This window comes from Stenella coeruleoalba, assembly GCF_951394435.1.
Source record: "Stenella coeruleoalba genome assembly, chromosome: 18".
NCBI classification, from domain to species: Eukaryota; Metazoa; Chordata; class Mammalia; order Artiodactyla; family Delphinidae; genus Stenella; species Stenella coeruleoalba.
In genome coordinates this window covers 10,926,202-10,953,213 of record NC_137164.1, presented here as the reverse complement: position 1 = coordinate 10,953,213, position 27,012 = coordinate 10,926,202, and the positions used below count along the sequence as shown (strand labels likewise).

The 27,012-nt window shown below is 35.2% G+C and overlaps 1 protein-coding gene and 1 pseudogene across 7 annotated transcripts in view; both read right to left on the bottom strand.

Moving 5' to 3' along the window:
• NBEA (neurobeachin) overlaps positions 1-27,012 on the bottom strand; it is a 630,595-nt gene that overhangs the window by 540,579 nt on the left and 63,004 nt on the right. For all 6 annotated transcript variants that reach the window (XM_079902587.1, XM_079902590.1, XM_079902583.1 and 3 more), the window contains exons 5-8: positions 24,615-24,736; positions 22,467-22,593; positions 15,069-15,188; positions 13,037-13,183 (exon numbers count right to left, since the gene is read on the bottom strand). In XM_079902587.1, coding sequence (XP_079758713.1) covers positions 13,037-13,183; positions 15,069-15,188; positions 22,467-22,593; positions 24,615-24,736 — 516 coding nt within the window. The remainder of the gene's footprint in view (positions 1-13,036; positions 13,184-15,068; positions 15,189-22,466; positions 22,594-24,614; positions 24,737-27,012) is intronic.
• Positions 952-2,181, bottom strand: LOC307176657 (Y-box-binding protein 1-like; annotated as a pseudogene). Its single transcript has one exon. The product of its transcript is annotated as a Y-box-binding protein 1-like (transcript).

Here is a 27,012-nt window from a genome sequence, read left to right as displayed (position 1 = left end):
GAATATGGGTAATAAAATAAGGCTCTGCTGGGCTTCCCTGGTGGCGCAGAGGTTGAGAGTCCGCCTGCCGATGCAGGGGATGCGGGTTCGTGCCCCAGTCTGGGAAGATCCCATATGCCGCGGAGCGGCTGGGCCCGTGAGCCATGGCCGTTAAGCCTGCGCATCCGGAGCCTGTGCTCCGCAACGGGAGAGGCCACAACGTTGAGGGGCCCACATACCGGAAAAAAATAAAATAAAATAAGGCTCTGCTGAAGGCATTGCATTGGGGGAATAAAACTAGAACTTTGGAAAAACAGAACACTTTTCTTGCCATTCACTGAAATTCTAGCATTCTAAATATAGTATAGCTATAAAGTAATATGCCTGATATTTTAAAGCAAATATACCTAAACAAGTATGATCAAATGAGTGGTGTATTTTGCAAAAGAATCCTCTTAGAACTACTCACATATATTCTATTACTCAAAATATTCCTTATATCTAGGATTTTTTTTAAAAAAAATTATTTTCAGAATCTACAGGGTTTTTTAAAGAACTTTATTAACAGGTGCTTGCAGTTTACTGACTTTTTTGAAAAAAAATCATGTTGTGAACTTCTATTATATTATAAATTAAGAATAAGCTTCTTAAAATCTCAACTTGAACAAATATGAAACAATTTAAAAACATTTAAAGGTGTATTGAGAAAAACCAGCCTTAAAAAAAAAAATTGTTTGTCATCATCAAAGAGTCTTTAAGTAAAGAGATAGTAAAAACTCCAGCCTGCATAGGTAGTGCAGGTAATACTTCTAGCTATCTGGTCAAGGGGCAAAGAGCAAGCACTTGAGGTCTTCAGCTCCACTCTCCTTCTTTTCTTATTGCTGAAACTTTACATTCATTTCTTCTTGTTGGATAGCTAAATCAGATGATGGTAGAGATGGGAAAAGTGCATTTACTCAGCCTCCAGCAAGACTAATTCTCAGTTGGTGCATCTGCTGCTTTTCTCTTTGCCATCTTGTACTTTAGGGTTTTCTGGGGGTCTGCATTGGTAATTGAAGCTACGTCCTTAACAACGTTGAGGTGACTGCTGACCTTAGTCTCATCTCCTTGATTTTCCCTAGCTCCTTCATTGTGGTCCTCTCTAGGCTGTCTTGGGTGAAGTAAGCCCTTGTGGAATGGTGGTCTATAAACCACATTACATACTCTGTCTCACTGGTCTACCTTGCTCTCTTGTACCCTGGTTGTCAGCACCTTCCATCACTTCTCCCTGCACAGTAGGGTTGGAATACTGTGGTCGACACCCGTAGGGTCTCCACGTAGTAAGATGGGCACAGTGGCCTGCTGTAGAGCCTGGCCTTTGGGACCACTCTCCGATCCCTCATTCTTTCTCCATTCTTATTATTCTGGTCATTCTGCTGTTAATTGTGTGGAGCACCCCTATTATGTGGACGGTATCTATCATGGTTACATCTGCTGCATATTTACTGCCTGGCACTAGAACTCCACCAGGGCCTGGAACATTCACTGCCTCCACACCCTTTTCTCCTTTCAGCAACATCAAACTCCAAGTTTCTCCATCTCTTACACTGCAAAGGTGCCTCCTGGAGTTATTCTTCTTGAGGGCAGACTGGTATACAAATACATCTTCTTTGGTGTTATTCCTATTGAAAAAATCACATCCGTTTCTTACACTGAACCATTTTACTGTTCCAAAAACCTTCACTGTGATGAGTTTCTTGTCCCTGCAGGGAGGTGCTGCAGATGTGAAGCCACAGGGGCCACTGCTCCCCATGGTGCTGCTGGGCTGGGCCTCGGCCTGGATGCTTACGGTTGTAGTGATGGTGACTGGGGCCAGCTGAGGCAGCTGTGGATCCTTGGGGAGATGGGGGTGCTACTCAGGGCTCCCCGGGGTCGGCTCTCCATTCCCACTACCAGCTGAACTCTACAGCATTTTAAACTATATTTTTGAAGGAGAACTGTCATCCCCAAGGGATTGATTTAATTTTGGAAAAAGAGAAAAGATTTGAAGCCATGCTTGCTGAATTAATAGGTGTCATAAAACCATCTTTCATCAAAAATACAGTTTAGCTCTAAAGTAATGAACCTGTTTCCCTGTGTCACTTAAAAACTGACCATGCAGGCAATTCCAAAAAAGAAATGCAATTAACTTGAAAAATGGTAGCATATTTTGAATATGTATATATCTTCCAAAAGAAACTAGCTAAAAAGGAAAATCATTTAAAATATTATAGTTTAAAAATAAAGCTTCCCTTTTTACAGAGCAAGTTGTTTATATAACCATATTTCAAAGGCACATTAAGTACATATTACTCAGAGGCTTTTATTTCTATAAAATTTTTATTTACAAATGTACTAGACATAAAAATATGTGAGATACAGTAAAAGGAAATAATCAGGAGACCAGAAAAAAACAACTACATATAAACAGTTCCTCAAAAAGAAAAAAATGATGGAAATGGAGTATCACAAAAGAAGAGATAACGTCTTGGTATGAAATGTACTATAGCAGCGGTCCCCAACCTTTTTGGCACCAGGGACTGGTTTTGTGGAAGACAATTTTTCCACAGACCGGCGGGAAGGAGGTTTCTGGATGATTCAAGAGCATTACATTTATTGTGCACTTCATTTCTGTTATTATAACATGTAATATATAATGAAATAGTTATACAACTCACCATAATGCAGAATCAGTGGGAGCTTGTTTTCTTGCAACTAGATGGTCCCATCTGGGGGTGATTAGAGATAGTGACACCCGAGGTGTGTTGCTTACGTCCAGTCTACTCCGTGATCTCATTCTGCTTGCTGTCACTGCAGAAAACCCTGCTTCACAAAGATAGGATGGTGGAAATGCAAGCAGGCTTTTCAGTGCTTTTGTGACAATCTCAGGATATTCTGCCTGACTTTAATCCAGACATATGGAGATTTGAAGTCGTCTCAAACATACTTTTAAGGCCACTGTCATTTGCCATCTCAGGCAGCTGATCCTCTTCTAGCATGGACAAGGTCGATTCACCTGGCTTATTCACGAATAAGTGAATCTACTCCTTCCCAGTTCAGGGGTCTTTTGTGGTTGGAAGTAATGCTCAAACTCCTCTGAAAGCTGAGATAGGTGATCATGCACCAGCTGGGAGCGAAAAGGCCCTGGCTCAGTCTATTTCAAAATCTCTGCTAATGTTTGAAACATGTCAAAAACCCCAATGTTCACTCGTTGCCCCCATAATTCCAGTTTGGCTTTGAATGCAGCCACTTTATCTACTGACTTGAACACAGTTGCTGTTCTCCCCTGAAGTCACAGACTGAGTTCGTTGAGCAGGTTGAATATGTCATACAAGTAACCAAGTTTTGCGACCCATTCTGTGTCACTGAAACGTGCTGCCAGTGGTGACTGTTTTTCTAAAACAATCTCTGGAGCAGCTTTCGGAACTCAAAAACTCTGGCCAGGTATCTCCCTTTAGAAAGCCATCTCACTTCTGTGTATAAGAGAAGATGTGTGTGCTCTGCGTCCATCTCCCCACAGAGCTGCACGAACAGACGTGAGTTAAGGCCATGTGCCTTAATGTGGTTGATAATTTTAATCACATCCTGCAAAATGTTGTTAAGTTCAGTCAACATTTTTAGTCTAGCCAGAACTTCTCTATGGATGACACAGTGGGTAGACACACATTCAGAAGCGACCTCTTTTGACCCAAGTAGTGAAACCAGAAAGCCATCCAGTCATGGCAGCCACTCTGTCCGTGCATATACGGACACAAAATGCCCAATTCAGTTTTCCTGATATGTAATCATTCAAAGACTGAATAGTTCTGCAGCTGTGGTGTTGGTTGGCAACAAAAGTGCACGTAACATATCCTCATGCACATCCTCCTGAAAAATATATCGCACAAAAACAAGTACTGTTGCCTTGTCAACATCGGTAGACTCGTCAACCTGGATTGCGTACCACGGTGACTCATTAATCCTCTCTAACAATTGTGCCTCAATATCCTCTGCTATTTCATCAATTCATCTAGTTATGGTTCTAGCCGAAAGAGGAACATGTGCCACCTTTTGAACTGCAGCCTCTCCTAAAAGTTCACGACAAATGTCCTTAGCAGCAGGCAGGATCAACTCTTCACCAACAGTAAAGGGCTTCTTAGCTTTAGAAATGCGGTTAGCCACTAAGAACGATGCTCTCAGTGCAGACACATTTGATGAAGTGGTGGCCTTCAGTAATTGCTTCTGTTCTTCATGTTCACGTTTTTTTCTTTTGAAAAACTCCAAAGTCTTGTCTTTTAATGCAGGGTGCTTGGTCTCCATGCGGCAAAGCAGTTTTGAAGGTTTCACAGATTTGTTGGATATAGAGTCGCCACGTATTATACAAAGCGGGCTTGGAGAATGTGAATCACCTGTTGCAGTGAACCCGTAATTTAACTAGGACTCTTGGTTTTTTCTTTTAAATGCAGCTTTCTTTTTGTTGGCATTCTTAGAGTCTTCTGCTCTCTCATCATTGGGTCTTTCTCCCTTTTCAAAGAAGCTCTCCAGCGACGTTTGATTTTTACTCATTTTGGCTAGGGTTAGCTTGTGGGCTTACCAAAACTGTGACTGAGACAAGTGTGCAGGGCAGGAAAGAGGCACACACAGAAGTGGTAAATAAAATAATGGGCGGGCCACGCGTGGACTAAATTAAGTGTCGGATTCTGACTTAAAGCCCACCACCAGATGCAGCTGTATAATTGAAGTACATCAACTCACTTGCCACTATAAAACCTGCCACCAGATGCAGCTTAATTGTCACTTGCCACTCACTGATAGGGATTTGATATAAGTCTGCAAGCAACTGATTTATTATGGTCTCTGTGCAGTCAAACCTCTCTGCTGATGATAATCTGTATTTGCAGCCACTCCCCAGCACTAGCATCACTGCCTCAGCTCCACCTCAAATCATCAGGCATTAGAGTCTCATAAGGAGTGCACAGCCTAGATCCCTCGCATGTGCAGTTCACAGCAGTTCGTGCTCCTATGAGAATCTAATGCCACCACTGATCTGACAGGAGACGGAGCTCAGGCAGTAATGCAAGCAATGAGGAGCAGCTGTAAATACAGATGAAGCTTTGCTCGCTCATCCACCACTCACCTCCTGCTGTGTGGCCTGGTTCCTAACAGGCCACAGACCACTTCCGGTCTGTGGCACAGGGGTTGGGGACCCCTGTACTATAGAATGAAACAAGCAAAACTAAACTATACGTTCATTTATAAAAACATTTAATGCTTCTCTTTGAATTCTGGACACTACTGTCTTCATTAAAGTTTTTTTCCTCCCACTTCAACTAATTGCCTAAGGTGTGATAATCAAGATTACTCATGACCTCCATGCTGCTAAATTCAGTAGACATTTTTCAGTCCTCAATTTACTCAACCTGTCAGCAGCATTTGAAAGTTAATCATTTCCTCTTCCTTTAGACTCATTACTCAGTCATCTTTTGTCTCTCAACTCACTTTATTGTTACCTAAATCCAGTCTTGGGGCTTTAAATCCTGTCTATATCCTGTCAACTTTAAACTTCTATCTCCAAACTACACTTCTCTCCTAAGCTCCAGACTTATCTCATTTCTCCATTTAGATGTCTAATAGGCATTTCAAATTTAACATGTCAAAAGCCAAACTCTTGATCTTCCTCCCCAAAACTTAGTCCTTCCAAGTCTTTCCCATCTCAGTAAATAACAAATCCATCAATTCAGTTATTCAAGCACTGGGTCACCTTTGAATCCTCTCTTGCTCCTTTACCCCATATTTATAGTGACAGAATATCCTACTCACTTTACTTCCAAAATACATCCAAAAGCTGTCCTCTTAGAGTTTTAGTTTAGGTATGCTTTATCAAAATCCAGTCAAGTCCCATTACTTTCCACTGCTATCAGCCTTGTCTAAACTACCATCGTCTTTCACCTAAATATTTGCAATAGCCTTCTAACTAGTCTCTCTATTGCCACTGATGCTTTTAATATTGATATCAGATCAATCCACTCAAGACTCTCCAAAGGCTTTCCCTCTCACTCAAGAGTAAAAAGCAAAGTCAGAACAATCATCTGCAAGTCTTTAATTGATACCTGAATTTATCTCCTACTACTCTCCCTCTGCCTCTCTCTATCCTAGTCACAAGGAAATACAGTCACAGTGTTTTTTAATCTACCAAGTCAGAGCCTACCAATGCCCTTAAGACTTGCCCTTCCATTTGCCCTGAAAGCTGTTCCCCAGATGCACGTGGCTGGCATCAACTTCATCTCCTTGAGGTCTTTAGTAAAACCTCTTCTAATCACTGTATTTTAAACTGCAGTCTACCACTTTCCCTGTTTTTTATCTACTTTATTTTTCACATTGTACTTATCACCATCTAGCACATTATATATATATTTTTATTTTGTTTTGTTGTCTGTCTCCTCCCATGATAATGTACATCCTCTTTCCCCCCAATAAAGGCAGGAATTTTTTTTTATTGAAGTACAGTTGACTTATATTATTTTCAGATGTACTTATAGTGTACTTATAATACAGTGACTTATAATAATTATAAGATGTACTTATAATATAGTGACTTATATTAGTCACTATGTTTAGTGACTGCTTCAATAGTTTTATAGATTACACACTATACAAAGTTATTATAATACTATTTATAATATTCCTTGGGCTGTACATTACATCTATGTGACTTGTTTTATAACTGGTAGTGTGTATCTCTTAATCCCCTTGATATATTTCACCCATCCTCCCATCTTTCCTCCAGCAATCACTAGTTTGTTCTCTGTATCTGTGAATATGTTTCTATTTTGGTGTATTTGTTGATTTGTTTTTTAGATTCCACATATTAAGTAAAAAAATACAGTATTTGTCTTTCTCCGTCAAAGCAGGGATTCCTGTCTGTTTTATTCACTATCATATCCCTAACCCCTGAACACCTAGAATAACAATGCCAAAAAACAATATTTAATAGTAATATTTACTAAAAGAAAGAATGACTGAAAGAGTGAATGATTCTTATTCATATTCAGTCTCTATTGGCTTGCATTAATTTATTTTGTTTTTCCTTTCTATTAAGTATGTATTGAATATATGTTACCTTTGATTTGAAAAAGAGGTCTACAGCATAGGCTGTAGGGAAATTAAATAATACTTACATTTCAAAAAAAGAAAATGATTTAAAATTTGTCATTTTTTTTTGTCTTGGCTATTGAATTTCAGTCAATATCATTATATCACAGACACTTTATAAAATATGGAAAGTCTGCAACCATATAGCTCCATTTATATCCCCTCCCCAGAACCTACTGTTAGAGTTGCCATATATATTACATTTATATACATTATAAACCAAAAGGACAGTGTAGTAATGTTTTCTTTAATCAGTTTTGTTTATTTTAAAGAAAATAACAGAAAGGATATTTTATTTTTACCCATACAGTTAGCATTCCTAATGGTCTTCATTCATTCCTAATGATCCAACTTTCCTTCTCCAGTCTGTAATGTACATCTGGTAGCAACAAATTATCTTAATTTTCATTTATAAAACTTAAAGAATATATTCACTGAATGAAAAATTCTGGGTTGACAGGTTTTGCTCCAGCTCTATGGCTTCCCTGATTTCTAATGAGAAGTGTGCAGTTACTCAAATGATTCTTTACCTTATTTATGTCTAGTTTTTTCTCTGCTTGCTTTCAAGATTTTCTCTTTCCTTTGGTTTTCTGCAGTTTTACTATAATATGCCTTCTGTGGTACTCCTTAAATTTATTTTGTTTGGAGTTTGCTGAGTTCCTTCAGTCTATAAATATAAGTTTTTCAACAAATTTGGGAAAGTTTCTACTATTATTTCCTCAAATATTTTTTCTGCCCCCTTCTCTCACACTTTTTTCAATTAAAAGTTAATCAATAATCATATGAGAAAGACGTGGAAATTTTTATTCAAGCCAAATTTGAGGATTATAACCCAGGAGACAGCCTCTTAGTGAGTTCTGAGAACAGCTCCCAAAAGGTAAAGGGGGGAAAGGTCAAGTATATATGACATTTTGGTGAAGAGGGTACATGCAACCAAACGCATATCTCAGTAGAAGGCTGATGCTAGTCATGAGGAACAGACTTTTAGTTAATGATTTTAGTGCTTTTCTAAGTATGGGAAAACGTATGAGTTTGGGTTCATAAAACCTTCTCCTGAAAATATCAAACTATCTGAAGGCCAGTTCTGCCAGTTTTCCCAGAGCACAGAGTGTCTCATTCCTGGTCTCTGCCCTGAACTCCTTTCAGGGTGTATTAAAAGTCAGCAACTGCAGTGGCTAACGACTTGATTCTTGTAGAACTGGATGGTGGGAAACATTATTTTCCAATCCCTTCCTTTTCAGTTTGGGAGGCATTTCTGAACGAATTTGTCCCATGGCACTAAGAATACTCAGTCCCATGTCAGGCGAGGATTTTGTTGACAGGCCACCCAATGTGCTGTTACTGGACTAGGCCCTGTTAACAGTAGCCAAAGGCCTGTGGACCTCCTCTTTCACTAGTCTGTTATGGTCCAGGAAATGGTTCCCTCTTGTTGTTTTTTCCCATATCTAGAGTTATACTATTACCATCATTGATCTCATATGACTATATATTTGGTCAATCATTTCAAGTCACCTAATAATCATTAATTTTATCTGAGGCTCAGTAACACATTTGGTAATACAAGGAACAATAATCTTGTAAAACAGGCAGAATACAAGTATTATAACTAGTAGCATTAATAAGGTCCTAAGTATTTAAGCTAAAAACTTCTATTAGGTGTGGCCCAGTATCTCCAGTCTGTTCTGCACCAATTGCTATCTTTAAGGGAAATGATACACTGGCATTGTATATAAAGTTCACCAAACATGTCTGCATGTACAAGGCAAGTAGTGGGTCATCATGACTCCTTACAGAATTGATAAAGGATTGTTATCTTCTAAGGAGTTATATGGCTGGCAATAGAAGGAGAAAAACTGATCTTTATGGTTGAGCAGGTATTTCTGCGTTGGAGAGGTCTGGTTAATGCATAATGCAGATGCACAATGCACACCAGAAGGGAGAAAGGAGTCCAAAGGGCAGAGAAAAACCTTATGTTTAAATTTTTCTTGTCTTGCCTTCAAATGTAAATTTTTATTTCATCACTTTGCATATTAGATTTCAAGACTGTCCCATAAATCTCTTCAGTTCTTTCCCCCCAATCTTTTCTATCTCTCTTCTAATGTTTCAATCTATATCCAAGTTCATTTATTTTTCGTTCATGTCCATTCTGCTAATAAGCAAACAGTGGATTTCTTTTTACTTTAAATATATATATTTTAGTTCCAAATTTTCCATTTGATTTTTTTATTTTGTGGTTGACAATTCCCACCTGTTAATTCATTACAAGCAAATTTCTTTACACTGCTGGTTATAAAAAGTCCTTTAAAGTCTTCATGTGATAATTAAACAATTCTACGGTATCTTGGAGGTGGCATGTGCCGATTTTCTCTTCCCTTGAGAATAAGTCACATTTTCCTAGCTCTTCATAGGATGAGTAATTTGTGATGATATGCTGGACATTTTGAATATTATCCTGTGGAGACTATATTCTGAAAAAATCCAGATGATTTTGTTTTGGGGGGTCGTTTTCTTGTTTAGATACAATTACAGATTGTCATGCCTTCTATGTGTGGTGTCTCAGATCTCAATTCAGTTCCTGAAGTCTTATTTACAATCTACTATCCGTTTGTCATGATCATACATGGTTTCATGGGTCAGACATAGATTTTAACTGTGTTTTTTTAAAATATAGAATTCAGACCCTTTTCCGACTGCCTCTTTTCTGGGGGCCCATTAATCACCCTGTAGTGCTGCTTGCCCTAGTGCTTGTTACCTTAATTTTTCTGGCTGGGAAGTTGGTACATCAAAATAGAAAAATGAGAAACTCAGCCCATGCTGACCACTTGTTCCATGTTTTGACTCCCCTCTAAAACATCCCTGCTTTTTATTCAGTCACCAAGGCCCTCAGGTGGATTTTTTCAGCATCATGTCCAGAGTTTTTACACGGTTATTTGTGGGAATATCAGTTTCTTAGGAGCTTTCCCTTCCATACGAGTTTTGGAAAATCTCCAAAGTGGATTTCTCGTTCTGGAGGTTGTTTTATACATTTTCTCTTATCAGTTAGGCTTTTATCCTAATATAATAAACTGTTAAAACATCATGATGCTATCATTTTCTTGAATGTAGGACAGAACACAAAACTAAATACTGAAATATCTAGCAATGAAGACTAATTGCTTGACACATAGGTTATTTGATAATTAAGAAATCTCCAGTAATGATTATGAAATATCTAAACTTTGTTAAAATCTGTTCTGCAAGTTTATGTCAAAAGGCCACCTTATATATGACTTCATAATCTTGTAAACATTCAATAACTCCAACCAAATGGAGCTCCAAAATCAACTTAACTCAGAGTAAATTTTACTATACTACAGAAAGTTACACTGAGAAAGTCTGTATTTTACAAATTTCTTCCAAACCTAATGAGTTATTTAACTGATTAGTGATATCTTTCCTCATTTGCCATTTACCAAAGATAACCAAATACAAAATATTCACTGACAAGTTACACTGCTCAAAACCACATAAAGAAAATTATTTAGCACTCTCATGATCCACAGGTCAAAATCACTTGAGACAGGCTTCACAGTATAGATATTCTGAAGACATTATTTGGGGGAGAATTAATTTATTTTATTTATTTTAAAGCCCAGATGTTGACATGCGATCTACATTAAGCTCAGAACCACAGACAATACTGTCTGACCAATACAACTCTTTTATGCTGTCTCTTTTCTCCAGAGATTCTGAGGCAAAAAATATAAATACTGTGTTATTATATAACAACTAATGATGTAAGCTTCATTTGTAAAATTTCAACTAATTAATATGTCCTACATACCTTAAAAATTCCACTGTAACCCACTATCGCTTCATTGACGGGAAGTGACCTTGCCTCCTACTTTACCAAGAAAATTGAGACTATAATGTGTGAACCACCTCAACCTTTTTCCCTGTCATAACACAGTCTGATATTCATTTGCATCCTCTGCACCTTTCCTTCATTTTCTGAATTTCCAGAAATAACTTTTTAATGACAAAATTTTTGCAGATGCCTGTCCTGATAGTAATTGTACTTTTAAAATTTACAAGTTGAGAAAATACACATGCACCCATGGACTTACAGTCAACCTCCATCAACAATAAGGGGCCCAGCAGGCTATGCCTACAGACAGGGAACTTTCAAATCTTAATGAAATACATTTTCATGAAATGCTCAAAATTTAGAGCCATTTTCTTTTAAAAGTTCTGACTCTGATGTAGGTACTCTATTGTCTATGTTAGGATTCAAGGAATAGATTCTTCATCACTTGGGTACTTGTGTACAAACAAGGTGACACAGAGTTACTACTTATTTTCACTGTTGGTATAAAAGAATGTGATAAGAAAGAGCCATATGACAAATTGCTAAGTTTGCAAAGTGGTTCAGAACAATGTTTGCGCCTTTCTGAATGGAGAATTATATAACTGCTTATGTTTAACCCTTTTTCCTTTTTGCTGCCAAGAAGCTCCCACCAATTCTGAAATTTCACTATAGCAATCATACTGGATTTATGATTTGCACATCTGTATTTTCTTGATTTTCTACCTTTATTTATATTTCATTGGTTTGTCACTCTACTTAACATCACTCTGTTAGTGCTTGAAGAAAGCAACTTCACATATTAATATGGAACAAGGCAAAGAAGTATGAAAGGAAGGCAAGTTGCATATTAGCCCAAATATCTGAATTACAGAAACATTTCCATGCAAAGCCAACACATGGCCAAACTAGGACTCAAACCCAATAAAAGGACCCATGAAAGAAAAAGTGGCTGTACAAGCGTAAATTCATTTCTAGGGATAGTAAAACAAATAAAATGATATGGAAAAAAGATGGTAGTAAATACTGTCACCTTGACATAAAAATGACAGCACTATTGTCATTGAATATTATTATGGTTATTAAAATCATTGGGAACAGAAATATCTTTTAATAAGGGTAAATTCAAACTGTTACTTATATGTCCAATATAGAACATAAAAATTTAAAAAGAAATGTTAATCCAAAAATCCAAAGGCAAAGAAAAAATATTTTTAATGTTTAGTACTCCTTTTCTATAACACAATCTTCACATTGATTATTTAAACAGTAATTTAACAAAAAAAAAAAAAAAAAAACTCTTACATGAAAGACACGTGCTTCTTCAGAAATACAAATACTTTGACTTACACTTTAGAATTCTCGCTCAGCTCCAAACAGCTTGGGATATCACAATTCCTAATGTGACTTAAACAAAACTCACATATTTCCCCAGCCAGGTGTATTGCCCATTAAGAACTAATTCATATATGTGAACGTAATATCTTGCTTAAATATATCTTTGTTTTTAAAGTCAAAAAACCAGAAGAATATGATAAATCACATTAAATAATTAGTTTTGCAAAATTAGGATATGCACTACTGTACCCACTTCCTTGCCTACTGCAAAGGACAAACAAGAATAGAAGCTAAAACTGAATAATTTCAGCTACATGTAATATTTTACATCATTTTCCTTCTAAATAATTAACTATTCTTTTCGAGTTATTTCTAACATTTCAATTGTTCATAATATAATTTATATATTTCAAAATTTGAGATTTCAAATACCACATTAAGCAATATGGTTTTATAAAATTTATTATTTCAGAATTATGTCAAGAAAAGCCACAGCTTCAACATTAGAAAACATTCTAAAGAATAAAAGAAGTTCATGAAGGGAAAATACTTAAAAAGTGAAAAAGCACCTTTGAAACAAAATGAAACATATAATAATAACTCAGTTCCAAAATACAGAGATCACTTTTAAACCACATTGAAGAAAGTCTATCACTATATATTATATTGTATCACATTTCACACCTAAAACTCTCCATAGAATTTATAATAAGATGGTTTTACTACCTTATATCCAGGTCCTAACTGATGAATTGCAAATATCTGTGCAGGGTTGAGGGCTTCACTGAACACATACACGGCACCAAGTTGACCACAGAATACCCTATTTGCATCAGCAGTTTCTGAAGATCCGAGAAAGCACTTGTCATAGCTCTAGTTTTAAAAAGTCATAAAAAAATCAAATGTTTTATTTTGTAATGACAAAATATTTAAGGACACCTGCCTTCATTGTCAGGAATACCATAAGGCATAACAATAATAACAGAAGAAAGCAACAATTAAGACTCTATGGAATATTTAAATAATAAAAAACAACTAAAGATTTTTTAGGGAAAGTTAATCAGTTAAATGTTTCATATTTATGGGCAAGCAAACAAACAATAACCATCTACTCAATAATCACCTGACCAACTCTCCAAGTTCTATGGTTAAAAGCAAAAGGGCTTATAACTATTTATTTACAAAAGTAAAATAAATTTTAAAACTGTAATTATTTGTAATTGTCCATAGATAGTCATCTGAATCAACATAATGACTATTCCAAATTTAACCATAAACACACTGGACTGAATTTTAAAAGTTCTACCTAATTTCTCCACTATGGATACATTTCTCTATTTCTCTACACTAAGTTAAGGACACAAAGAAAAATCACTTCCTTCTCTTACATGAGTAGGAACTATGCAGAATCAGATAAACAATAATCACCAAAATCTGCTGACTAAAGCAGATGGTACAGTGCTCTCCATTTGGGGAGTTCAGCACCTAAGAAACCACACTTAACAAGACCCTTCCCACCTCTACTTCTTAATTCTCACCTAATACGTGGCCCCACCTATCCAGACCAGTGAAAGCAGTCACTGTTCAGTTCAGTCCTCCCAACCTCACAGGTTATTCTACACTGGAATATGATAAGCAAGACATTATATATGTATGGAATCCCTTTGGTGCCTCAGTAAAATAACCAAAAAATTGTGAATGAGGTAGAAAGAAAGACACTCCTCATAAAATACCCAATCTTTAATTAAAAGTATAGGAAATTAAGAACTGACTGCATAATGTATGTGTGTATATGTGTTATTGTCCAGGCCTCTCCATTTCTTGGAATATTGCAAATAAGTGAAAAATCAGTCTTTTCTCCCTTTCTCTTTTTAAATATGACTACAGAGTCATGACAGTCAACAAAATCACTCTGCAATAGAAAAGACTGTCCCCTTTGGAGGGCAAATATGAAGCAGAATTTCATGTGAATATTCTAATTCTGAAAAAAATCATTCTCATAAATATTTATTGACTGTGACCCAACTATGAGTTTCTAGGACAGAACAAGCAAACTGTTTCTGTAAAGGAACAGACAGTAAATATTTCAAACTCTGCAATCTCTAACTCGTTTCATCACAGATTCTTCTTTGATTTTTGTTTTATTTGAGTCTTAAAAAAAAAAAAAACCTTTAAAAAAATGTAAAAACCAAGATAAACTTTCTACTTCTCCCTCAAAGCTTTTGCACTCACTGCTTCCACTGAATGTGATATTTCCTCCAAATATTCACATGGCTTTCTCCCTCCACTCTTCTCACTAAGACCATCTCTGGACCATCTGGCTTCTCCCTTCCCTATACCTACACTTTTATATTTGTTCCCACTTAGTTTTTCTCCACAGTATTTATCACCATTTATCTAGTAAATAATAGTCACATGTTATACTTATTCGTTCTGTTTAAGGTCTTGCTTTCCCATCAAAATAAGGTATAAGACACAACTTTTAATGCTTGAGATTCTGAAAAGAATAGAATAGTGCATTTATATTTTTGACCTAATACTTAATAATTTGGCCAAGCAATTTTCCTTTTTTTGCATCATTAGTCATATCTTTTAGCAATTTAATTATACTAAATTAAACCAAGAGTTCACTTAATAGAAAAAAATTTCTAAGTAAAAGTATTGTTTCTACCAAACTATTTTATTATTCAATTCATGCTATAAACAGTGATAGATCAAACACTCAAATACATTAAAATACAGATAAATAAAAACTTACATCATTTGTGTTAACATGCCAAGCCATATCACCGTAGGACACCAGCTGTCCATTAACATAACACCGAATTTCACTGTTCCTCCATCGATTGTAAATGTGCACAATGCTGATCATGTACCACTTAAATGAAAAAAAATTAGGATATCAATATGTAATGTTTAGTTATTACTGTTTAAAAGCAACCATAACATTTATCCCACACTACAAAAAATTGCTTGAAGGAATATTAATGATCGTGCACTAGCATTTTTTCAAATTCCCTTTCCCATTTCTCATTTTACAGGTGAAAAAAATGACTCATAAAGAATAAATGTGTGATGGAGACGGAGCAAGAACGCTTTCAGCTCTGGACTGACATCCTTCCACTATACCAAGATCCAAAAATTGTGGAAATACAATTATATTTATGCTCATTCATTTAATAACATTTGCATTGCGCCAGGCACTGCAAATACCCAGTTTTTACAGACAGACCATAGGTTCAAACTCTTCTGGGATTTATGGAGCAGTGGAAGAGCCATACATTAGACAAGTAAACAAATACAGAATTAAAAATCATGATGATTACTGTGGGGAAATAAGAACAATGTAAACTGAGAAAGAATATCCTAGGATTCTACTTTGGATTGAACAGTCAGGAGAAATCTGTCAAGGAAAAAAATTTAACATTTATAATAAGATTTAGATAATTTCAATTCCACAATTTAGAATTATTAAATCCAGGAATAATTATATTTAACTTAATAATGTGTGACTATTAATTAAGAATCAAGGAATGAGTTTATACTCAGCTCTCATTTTATAGTTACCAGTGTCAACAAAAAGCATTTTAAAGTCTATTTTCATATGAGATGATTTAAGTTCTATAACAATTTGTGGATCTAATCCTTGGCCTCTTTGGAGTTAATAGCCTAATGCAGATAATATAGAAATATTATTTCTAAACTACAGAAAAATACAAATGATTTATAGATATTTAAACAATTATGCTTTCATCAGTTAAGAGAGATTTAGACTAGTTTTCCCCAAAAACATAAAAATATAAAGTACAAAGTTTGTTCTTCAGATTAGTTAAAAGCACTATTCAATTTATTTCATACATATTTTACATAATATAAAGCCATAAGAGTAATTCTTAACCACTAAAATATTAATCATTTCAAGGTATCTGAAATACTTTGAACAAAATTCAATTTTATTCATTTTGATTTAGAAAATAAAAATAATGCACTGAACAACTCACAGAAGACAGTAATACAAGCAACACTTTTCCTCAATTACATAAAAAAAAAGTCAGGTCAAACCATTTAACCCCTAAAACATGTCTGTTTTAAAGTTGTTTTATTCTAGATCATCCTTAATTTACTGCAAACTGAGGCTTTCACCTGACCTGAAAGCAACATATATGTTGGCCCTGATTAAAATTAGAAGAAAATCTTCAAAGTTGGTCATTTAGTGACTCATGTTTCTAAATATTATAAAATTATCAAGAAACTGAGCTTAAAATAAATTTAAGAAAAATCTTATAGAAGTTTACACGTGTAAGAATTAAAATTTACCTCTCTAACACTCATTGAGTTTAAAAAGTTTCAACCAGAATGCTATCTGGGTAAAACAGGAGATACAATCTTTATATTTTGGAATAAAATTTTTAGAAATTTTAAACCTCTAAATACAACAGAAATAAATAAATATCTATTAACAGAAAGGGATTTTCTGTTGCCCAAAGACAATTTTAATATATGAAAATTATGAAAAACTGTTCCTAATACATATCTGACACCCATAAATAAGATACCACGGACTATATTTCTATTTATTTTTTATCTACTATTTCTTCATTATGAGATTTTTTCTGACAAAATTGATATTATTTACTCCTCAAAGTCGTTCATTCAAAGAATTTACTGTGGGCCTACTTCATGGCAAGTGTCCCCCAGATCGTAGGCACATAAAGAAATGTAACATATACAGCCTAAAGGAGGTTTCATTAGAGAAACAAACATGAAAACAACTATAAAACAATGGATAATATCTAAATTACACATATGGGAGCAAAAGAAGTAATGACTAACTGAGGGTAGGTAGAAAGGAAAGACAGAGAAGGAAGGCTAACAGAGAAGAGTTCACTAAAAGAGTAAAATAAAGCTTAAGACTAAACTTGAAGGATGAATAGAACAGTTAAGTAAACAAGGGGGAAACATTCCAGGCAGAAGAAACTTAATATGGTACATGGAGCACAGCGGTTTGACAAAACTTTTCTCAGTGTTCAGGTGTGGCAGGCAAAATAGACAAAGACCAGATCATAAAGAGACCCATAGTTCACCTTTTGTAATCGGCCTTTACTTTTTGCATAATGTGGTATAATTAAAGAATTTTGAGCAGGAAAGTGAAATGATCATCTCCATAGTTTAGGAACATAACTGGCAGCAGTAAGGAAGTGGGGCAGTTAGGCAAGTGTGGATGAAGATAAATGAAAATCACAGCAAAAGTCCAGGTAAGAAAACCATAGGAGCCTACACTAAGACAAAGGCATTGGTAATTTTAAAAAGCGGGGACAGCAACTAATTAACAGAACTGACTGGAACTGCTAATATAGAAAAAGGGAGTCTAAGATGGTTTCCAATTTTTCACTTAAATGGGTAGTGGTACCATCAACTTAAGATAATATAGTTATCCAGTTATTAGCCAGATAATTAAGTTTGGAGTTATAAACAGAGTTTGCTTTTGGTCATAACACTAACATTAAAGGTTAAATGGGTGAATAAATGAATACACAATTTAATGAATATATTGATCTCAGAACGAACAATACTTATTTATAGGAAAATTAACCTTTCTATTCTCTTTCCTTAGTAAATCAAGATATACTCTACAGATAACAGACAAATGTCTTTTTAAATCAAAAGAGCCCAAGTTTTGACTTGATATTTTTTAACTAAAGGAAACAGGAGTAAACTCGGAGACTATATATGCATACTGATACTATACATGTATGCTGAGGTCTACATTTAGTTTGAAACTCAAAAATAGATCTATAAAAGAAATACAACAACAGGAACAAGAAAAAAGGATGCATATTAAGAATTCATCAGAAAAATGTAATATGATATTTATACAAATATCAATTGTAGCTAACATGTATTGAGTACATTTACTACATAGTAGGTAATCTGCCAATTGTTTACATTCACTTTCACAAGGTCAAACATCTGGTTAAGTGGTACCACTAGGAAAGCACTTTTTGATAGTCTAGCTAAACCCCTTATTAGGCAGGATAACAACTTAGCTAGGGTATACCCTTTAAAAACTAAAGAAAGGGAAAAAATAAAAAATGGAATTATCTCGAATAATGAAACAGTAAAATCAAATACTAATGATTTTCAAGATTTATAAAAATCTTTACAGAAGGCCTTTCAAAACCCATATCACTCCCTGATCCTGCTCCTAACAAGATATATACAGAGAGAGAGATCTATTACAACTGGGAATGCATTTTTCAAAGGGGAAAAATGTAAAGACAGAGAGAGAAAGAGAGGGAGAGGGAGAGAACAAAGGGGTTAAATTGCTTTTTATTAGTTAATGGCAATTTTATTTGATCCTTAACTTGACGCTAAGTTTTCTTATTTATACTCTTTAAACCACTGTTTCTTAAACTTGTCCGATGAGAAAAATCACCTAAAGCATTTGTTAAAAACTCATATTCCTGACATGAAAATGATAATTCCACGAATCTGTATTTCTAACAAGCTTCCACTAAAATTCTAAATAATTTGGCACATCTGGCAAACTCTGTCTGGGTAGCATCCCAAATCTAATAAATCAGAATTTCTAGAGGAGAGGCAATGAGATTTATATGAAAAAAAGTGGGATTTGTATCAAGAAAATATAACTCCCATTCTAATGTATAAATTTATTTAGAATCATTACTTTTAAGCCATTTTCTAAGTATATATTAATGAATTATTGTTAAATTGACGTTCTTTAATAGAAATAATTATTAAACTATCCCTTACATAAGAGAAAGATTTTTATTAGACTCATGTAAAAATAAATATTTGAAAACCCCATCCAAAATAATATTTTCTTCAGTATGTGGCACAATACACATGGGATCATAAGCAAACAAGAAAACAAACAAGAAAGAAAGAAAAAGAAATGAAGCATTCTCACCACCTTATATGGGCTCATCAAATCTGTTATGGTTGTTCCTGTGGATAAGGGATAGAGTATGCCCTGAAGAAGGTGAACAAAATCACTGCTCTATATCCAAGAAAGACCCTTGAATGTGGAAGGGGGACCAGGGCTTAAACATGTGGGAAGGAGAACTATACTTCTTATTTTTTTTATACAGCAGGTTCTTATTAGTTATCCATCTTATACATATTAGTGTATATATGGAGAACTATACTTCTGTCCCTTGTTTTTTTAGACTCTGGACTTTCAAATGTTTCGTTACTGTGACACGAAGATGGAGTCCAGTAAACAAAAGAAAGATCTCTCTAGTAAACCCCAGCTGATAATGACTGAATTATATCTATATATCTAATGATACAGTTGCATGTTTCTCTGCATTTTCTCTTGTTATTCTTTACCTTTAAACAGACTTTTAAAAGTACATTTCAACTTGGTCTCTGAATATCCATACTCTAGCGGATATTAAGCAAAGGTATATTTCATGGGTCTAAACATTAACAGGAGAGCAACATCCCTCTCCTTGAAGCCATCATTACTTAAGAAGCTGAATTTAGTGAAACCTTCAATCTCAGGAAACAAGATTCAGGGCTGCTAGGATCAGCTGAATCTCCCTTAAGAAAAGTCTCTCTGTATTACCAAACCTGGAGGTTTAACATTAGACTTAGAAAGGGAGTTCATCATCTATAAATCCATAGTGGAGGACAGCATACACACATACACTAACCAGTTACTCTGAAGTTTGAATCTCTAGTCTAAAAACTGGTTCTGTTACCTAAACCAAATAAGGTTAGAGGAAGAAGGAGGAAGAAGAATAAGAAAAGAGAGAGGAGGGAGAGGAGAAGAAGGGGAAAGAAAAGGGAGATGAAAAGGATGAGCAAAAGAGAAGGAGGAGGAGGTAAAGGAGGAAAGGGAGAGAAGAAGGTAGAATTATAATTAGAGTAACGTAATTCCTCAGATCTACAATTAAAGTCACAAAGCTCATATAAAAGTTTGCCTTGGAATAATCTTTGAATGAATAATGATTGTTGAAATACTTTAATATTGTTTTCATAGATGTGCAGAAAATTTAAAAGATACTGCATGATTTCTATATATTATATAGTACATTTACATATTATACACAAATTATATATAATAATATATTATAAATAAATTATATATAATATATACCAAAATTTTAGGATCAGAATGAAGATCTAAGAATGTGGCAGTTGTTGGCATTCGAAGTAACTGTGTTTTCCATTAAACCGGTGCAAAACACTTTTTCAAAAAGCATAAATCTCTCTTAATGGTCATGGATATTGCTCTATTCTCTACAATTCCAAAAATTAACTTAGCTTTGCAATATGCATTATTATGCTGGAAGAACAACAAAAAAGGCTAGTAAGCTTTAGATTTTAAACGTGTATAACATAGCAACAACCTAAATTACTCGGTCTTTATTGCCATGACTACTTTTCTTCTTACTTCCACATGGAAAAGGTTCTTGGGATACTTACCTACAAAAAAGCACTGACCACAACAAGGCATGCCCTTTTTCTCACTGTATCAATAGTAATACCCCATTTATTTCATACTACGGGGAAATAAACTGCTCAATATAAATTAGCTGTCCAAATAAATGTAACTTACTCCTTTAGGAAAGAAAACGGTCTTTGGTTGTTAAAGTCATATTTTACTTATTTATCTAACATATATCATTGACAGTCTACCAAGTTCAATACTCTGTATTAGGCACATGAGGAAATACAAAATTGAATCTAACACATAGCTTAGTCTCAACAGTTACTAAATAATGCACATATAAATGAATAATAAAGGTTTAAAAGAAATAACAGCCATAAGAAATACTGAAATAATATGCTGAAAGAGAGACTGTATCTGGGGAGCAAAGCAAGGCAAATCAGGGACAGATTCCACGGAAATCTTATGTGAAATGGAACATAACAATGGGGTGGGATTTAAGACCTAGAGCTGAGAGTAAGGGTACAAGTAAATGTATTTCAGGCCAGAGGCCGAACATTTGAAAAGGAAAAGATAAAAAAGTGAAGCATGTATATCAGCTCAGTTTTGCCAAAATAAAAGGTTTAAGTAAAAAGCTGAAAATAAAATCCAAATCATGAAAGACTAGGCTAAAATTTTTAATTTATTCTGTAGTAAGTAAGAAGTAAATGATTGGTTTGAACAGTGAAATAATATGATCAGGAATATAAATCAGGAGGAGGAAGAAGAGGAGACAGAGGATCCAAGATAAAAAGAGAGCAATATGAAGAATTTAAGCAACATGTAAAGAATTTTATAAAGGTGAAAGCTATATTTCAGCAATACTAAGTATAGGACTTGGAAATTTAACTGACTGATACAAAGATCAAAGAGGGGCTGAAGCTGACTCAAGTCCGCACTACTATGAAGACAGTAACCTCTTAATCAAAACAGAGGACTTGGGCTTCTCTGGTGGCGCAGTGGTTGAGAGTCCACCTGCCGATGCAGGGGACACAGGCTCATGCCCCGGTCCGGGAAGATCCCACATGCCTTGGAGCGGCTGGGCCCGTGCGCCATGGCCACTGAGCCTGCGCGTCCGGAGCCTGTGCTCCGCGACTGGAGAGGCCACAACAGTGAGAGGCCCACGTACCGCAAAAAAAAAAACAAAACAAAACAACAGAGGACTTAAGAAGATAAATGATATGGGACTGGGATGGCAAATTCAATGTTACACATTCTGAGGCTGCGGGGCCAGAAAGACATTCACTTGGCCATATCTCACAGGGAAATGAGAATATAAGAATAAAGTTCTGGAAATAAAAATAGAGGAGGAAAGCTATCATAAAACTGAATAAAAATTCCCGAAAAAACATAAGCTTCACAAAAGCAAGGATGCTGTCTGTTTTGTTCACTGTCATATCTCCTGTGCCTACAACAGTGTCTGGCACTCAGTAAACACATATTGAATGTTCACTGAAAGAATGCCATACAACAGATCACAGCAAGAGAGAGAATGAGAGAGGTCAGGAGGCTGATCTTTTTATGTCAAAAGTCAGATATAAAAGTAGAAAGAAAATGCAGATAAGGATAAGAGGAAAACAGTAGGAGTCACGAGAAAACCAATAAAAGAGAATATTACAGAAGTCCTAATAGGTGAGTTTTAAGAGAGTGGGAATGGTGAATTGTGTCATTCTCAATAGATAATTTACTTATACCTACCTTGCGTGGTTGAAAATCATACTTCACACAGTGCTGAAAACCTTTTCCTTTGGACTTCAGTGATGTGACTATCAGGCAATTGCCAACGAAATGAGCAGAGTAACCAACTCCTTTGCTAGTACGAAAACTGCAAAGAAAACTGAGAATAGTGTAATATCCTCTGTGACAAAGAACAATATATCTAAAGATTAGTATTATACAAATAATATAAAACATAATTATAAAAATAAAACTTACATCCCTATAGAGTAGAAGGGGTATTACATGTACCAAATAAAGACTAAAATATGAAAAGTTTAGAACAACTAAAAGAAGGCATTTAAATTGGGAAAACAGAAGACTATAGAACCTTTTAATATTTCAATTTAAAATATCACAAATACATAAAAACAAATTAATAGCCAACAAAAGCCTACCAAGTAGATTTCATATACCTTCAATGACCACCTGGAATTAACAAATACAGAAATCATGTACACAGTTAACGTTTTCAAAATCAACTGGCTCTTTAATTCTACTATATCTTTGAAAATAGCTTACAACTTTACCAAAAAAAAAAAAGTCACGGCCAATTTTGATAAATAACGTAGGTAATCAAGCAAAGGAATATATTTTCACTCAAAAAAAGAAACAAGTTGTGAGTATGAAATATAGTTATTTTCTTCTAGAGGAGCACTCCTCCAGCTGTGAATTCAATCACAATATATATTAAAAAAAAAAAAAAAAAGAACAAAACCTGTAAATGTTTTGACAAATGACAGTATTATTGAAATAAAAATATGATCTCCCAAAATGACCTTTCTTTTTTTTTTTTAAATGTACACAACATATGATCTTGTGTAAATGGTATCATATCTTGTATGGCACAGTGAGCATTTAGAGATGACTTTTTTTTGGGCTGTGTTGGGTCTTCGTTGCTGTGCGCGGGCTTTCTCTAGTTGCAGCGAGCAGGGGCTACTCTTCATTGTGGTGCGCAGCCTTCTCATTGCAGTGGCTTCTCTTGTTGAGGAGCACGGGCTCTAGGCACCTGGGCTTCAGTAGTTGTGGCTCGTGGGCTCTAGAGCACAGGCTCAGTAGTTGCGGCACACAGGCTTAGTTGCTCTGCGGCATATGGGATCTTCCTGGACCAGAGATGGAGCCCGTGTCCCCTGCATTGGCAGGAGGATTCTTAACCACTGTGCCACCAGAGAAGCCCCCAAAATGACCTTTCTGAAGTTCATCCCCATTTATGTTTGGAAGTTCAGATGCTTGTTAAAACTCTCTCTCATTACTATCCATATATAATCTTTTGTAATAGAGTTTACAAGTTATTAATAGCTCACATTTTTCTACACTCACATTTCTGAACAGTCATTGTACAAAAAGCACTTTAAATATTATGCTACCATTAAATCCTATGTGATATGTACCATTATTATCCTCATTTTACAGTTGAAGACACCAAAGCACAGGATAAACAGTAAATGGTAAAGGCAGAACTTAAACTCAGGCAATCTTATTTCAGAGCACTGCAAGTATGAAATGAGGCAATACATGTAAGCACTTATAATGCCTAGTACATATAGAAAGATAACAAACGAAACTTTGATGTTCTTATTACTTGGCATTATTGGTAAACTAAAATCATCACGTTCTGAGTCCTTACAGGTCAACCCATTGTTGGGTTGATGAACCCATTCTGTTAGTTATCTATCAAATAATTAATCTTATCTAATTATAACTTCTCACATGGTTACCAAAATCAATATTTTTAAAGCATACCTTAATTATGCTCACAGAACCATGTTAAGTCAAAAAGCAAAGTGAATGAAATCTGGTAGGAGGTTGTTGTTGTTGTTTTGGTTTTTTTTTTTTTTTTTTTTTTTTTACTAAGAACACACAATTGAACTATGCAGACTGAAGATAAGAGGTCTGTAACTCTTGACTCTTAAAATGTAATTGAGGGGAAAAATAGTGAGGCAGGTTGCCTAGAATCAACAGCAAAAAATGAATAAAATAAACTGACATAACTGTATCTTTGTAGTTTTAACATATATTTATTTATTTACTTATTCTATTTAATATGTTGCCTTGACACTTGACACTGTTCCATATTTACAAGATTGAAATGCTTAAGACAAAAGTACTAAAATTAAATATATTACTTACCAATAAAGATAAGGTTTATCCTTATCAACATTAATGTTATTTAATGGATCCATACGAAACCAAGTGTTTAGGGTGAAGCCATTCTGATAAGGCCACTTTGCAATAGGAGGCAATGCAATTGCCTACAAGGTAATGGAAAAAGATACAAAAGTATCAGTTAAAGAAAATGTAATAGTAACTAAGGTCAAGTATGGCTTCCACAGATTAAAAAACAATGAAGGTATAAATATCAAAGAATCATGGACAAATATAAAAATAGAAACTATTATCATATTAAGATAATCTATTAATATTGTTTGTTGACTCTAGAAGCATTATTTTCAAATATTCAATGAATCAAGTTTCATATCTAAGTTACGTAGTATGGTTCAGACTGTATTCCAAGAAGTCCACCTCCAAGTTTACCAATATACAGTCCCTTATACATATGCTCCAGAATTTTCAGTTTTCTATAGTTTATGTTAGGTTTTCAGTAATATTTCACTTGATTAAAGAAAGCTGAATTTTCAAATCCAAAAGCAATAGAGAAGTTAATGGAATAAATACTGGAGAAATATAAGTATTAAGAAATAATATTAATACTAAAGCAAGAGATTTATCATTCAGAAACTGAACCATTAAAATTTATGACCAAAAATGATTCAAATCCACTCACAAGTAGGAAAGGAATAATATAATATTCAGTAGGTAATAGTAATAAAAAAAATCTAGACATTCTAAGGAAAAAATGAGAAAGTGGTATATTACTTGACTTGAAGTCAAAAAACATCTGAGTGGATTTACTTATCTTTCTATGAGATATCTAAATTCCTTCACATAAAAGATAAGTACCCTTTATGATTTTTTTAAATTTTATTTATTTTATTTTTGGCTGTGTTGGGTCTTCATTGCTGAGCGCAGGCTTTCTCTAGTTGCGGCGAGTGGGGGCTACTCTTGGTTGTGGTGCGTGGGCTTCTCATTGCAGTGGCTTCTCTTGTTGCAGAGCACGGGCTCTAGGTGTGAGGGCTTCAGTAGTTGTGGTGCAAGGGCTCTAGAGCGCAGGCTCAGTAGTTGTGGCGCACGGGCTTAGTTGTTCCGCGGCATGTGGGATCTTCCCGGACCAGGGCTCGAACCCGTGTCGCCTGCATTGGCAGGCAGATTCTTAACCACCGCGCCACGAGGGAAGCCCCCGTTTATGATTTTATAACTGATCTGTTCCTCCAAACAGATCCTTCGTATTGCTGATAATGACCTTACTCAAATATAACATATAGCTTCCATATAAAAATCCTCTGCATATAAAATAAAGTTTAAATTTCTTCAGGTTATACAAGGCTGTTTACACACACTGTGGCTCCAACAAACCCTTTCAATCTTATTCTCTTCTTGGACCTTACCCCACTTTCCAAAGTATATCTAAACACAGCAGCTGTTCCACCTGTTCTGTTACAGATCCCCTTTTTGTACATGATGCTACTTCTGTGCAAAACACTTCCTCCAACAAGATCCCAATTACCCTCAATACCAGGCTAATACCTCCTTCTCCTGTGAAGCTTTCCTGGACTTCACCCCAGTCTAGTTTCTCTTTTCACTGTTTTTCCATAGCACTTAGCACCTAAATCTACAATAGCTTATTCTAACAAGCTGCTTTTGTGTCTACCAATGAGTTCCCAAAGAGTAAGAAATATAGTTTATACTTCCAGCATTGAGACTTAAGACATAGAAAATAATCAATATGTGATCAATGAAAAATCTCAAAGTGGCAAAGCGCCTGCTGCATAAATAAAAACAAAACAAAAACACACACAAAGAAACACATAAACACACATACCATTTCAAATGAAGACTCAAACCCTAACAATGAATAAAAATTTTCCTATACAATGTCCTTTCAGATTTTAATATTTAAGCAATTAGTCCAGGCACTTTAATTGTCAATACAGCCTTTTTTCGACTTTTTAAAAAGGGAAATATTTTACTTTGTTTTTTTGTTTGCTAGCAAAATGCAATTCTTGCCAAGTTTACTGCTGGTTAATACCTCCATAAGTTTCACTAAACTAGACTTCACTTACTATAGATGCTTCAGAGTACCAAGGTAAACAGGAGAAATATTTATTGAGGACACTGAAAAGTAAAGTGATTCTATAGAATTATAATAATAGCTTAACAAATATATTAATTTGCTCATAATGCCTGTGGAACACAATTGGAACAGGGTCAGATTCATGGTTTCCAACCTCTGGCCACAACCAGCATACCCAAGTGCCCTTTCATACCAGACATGGCAGTCCATGACAGCACTATCATAGCGCCGTTAATAAGCATGCAGAGTGCGGCCCATTCCTTCTCTTTTCCCCCATTACTCCACATGCCCAAGAGATCTCTTACTTCCAACCAGTGGCCCTAGCACTTTCTATAT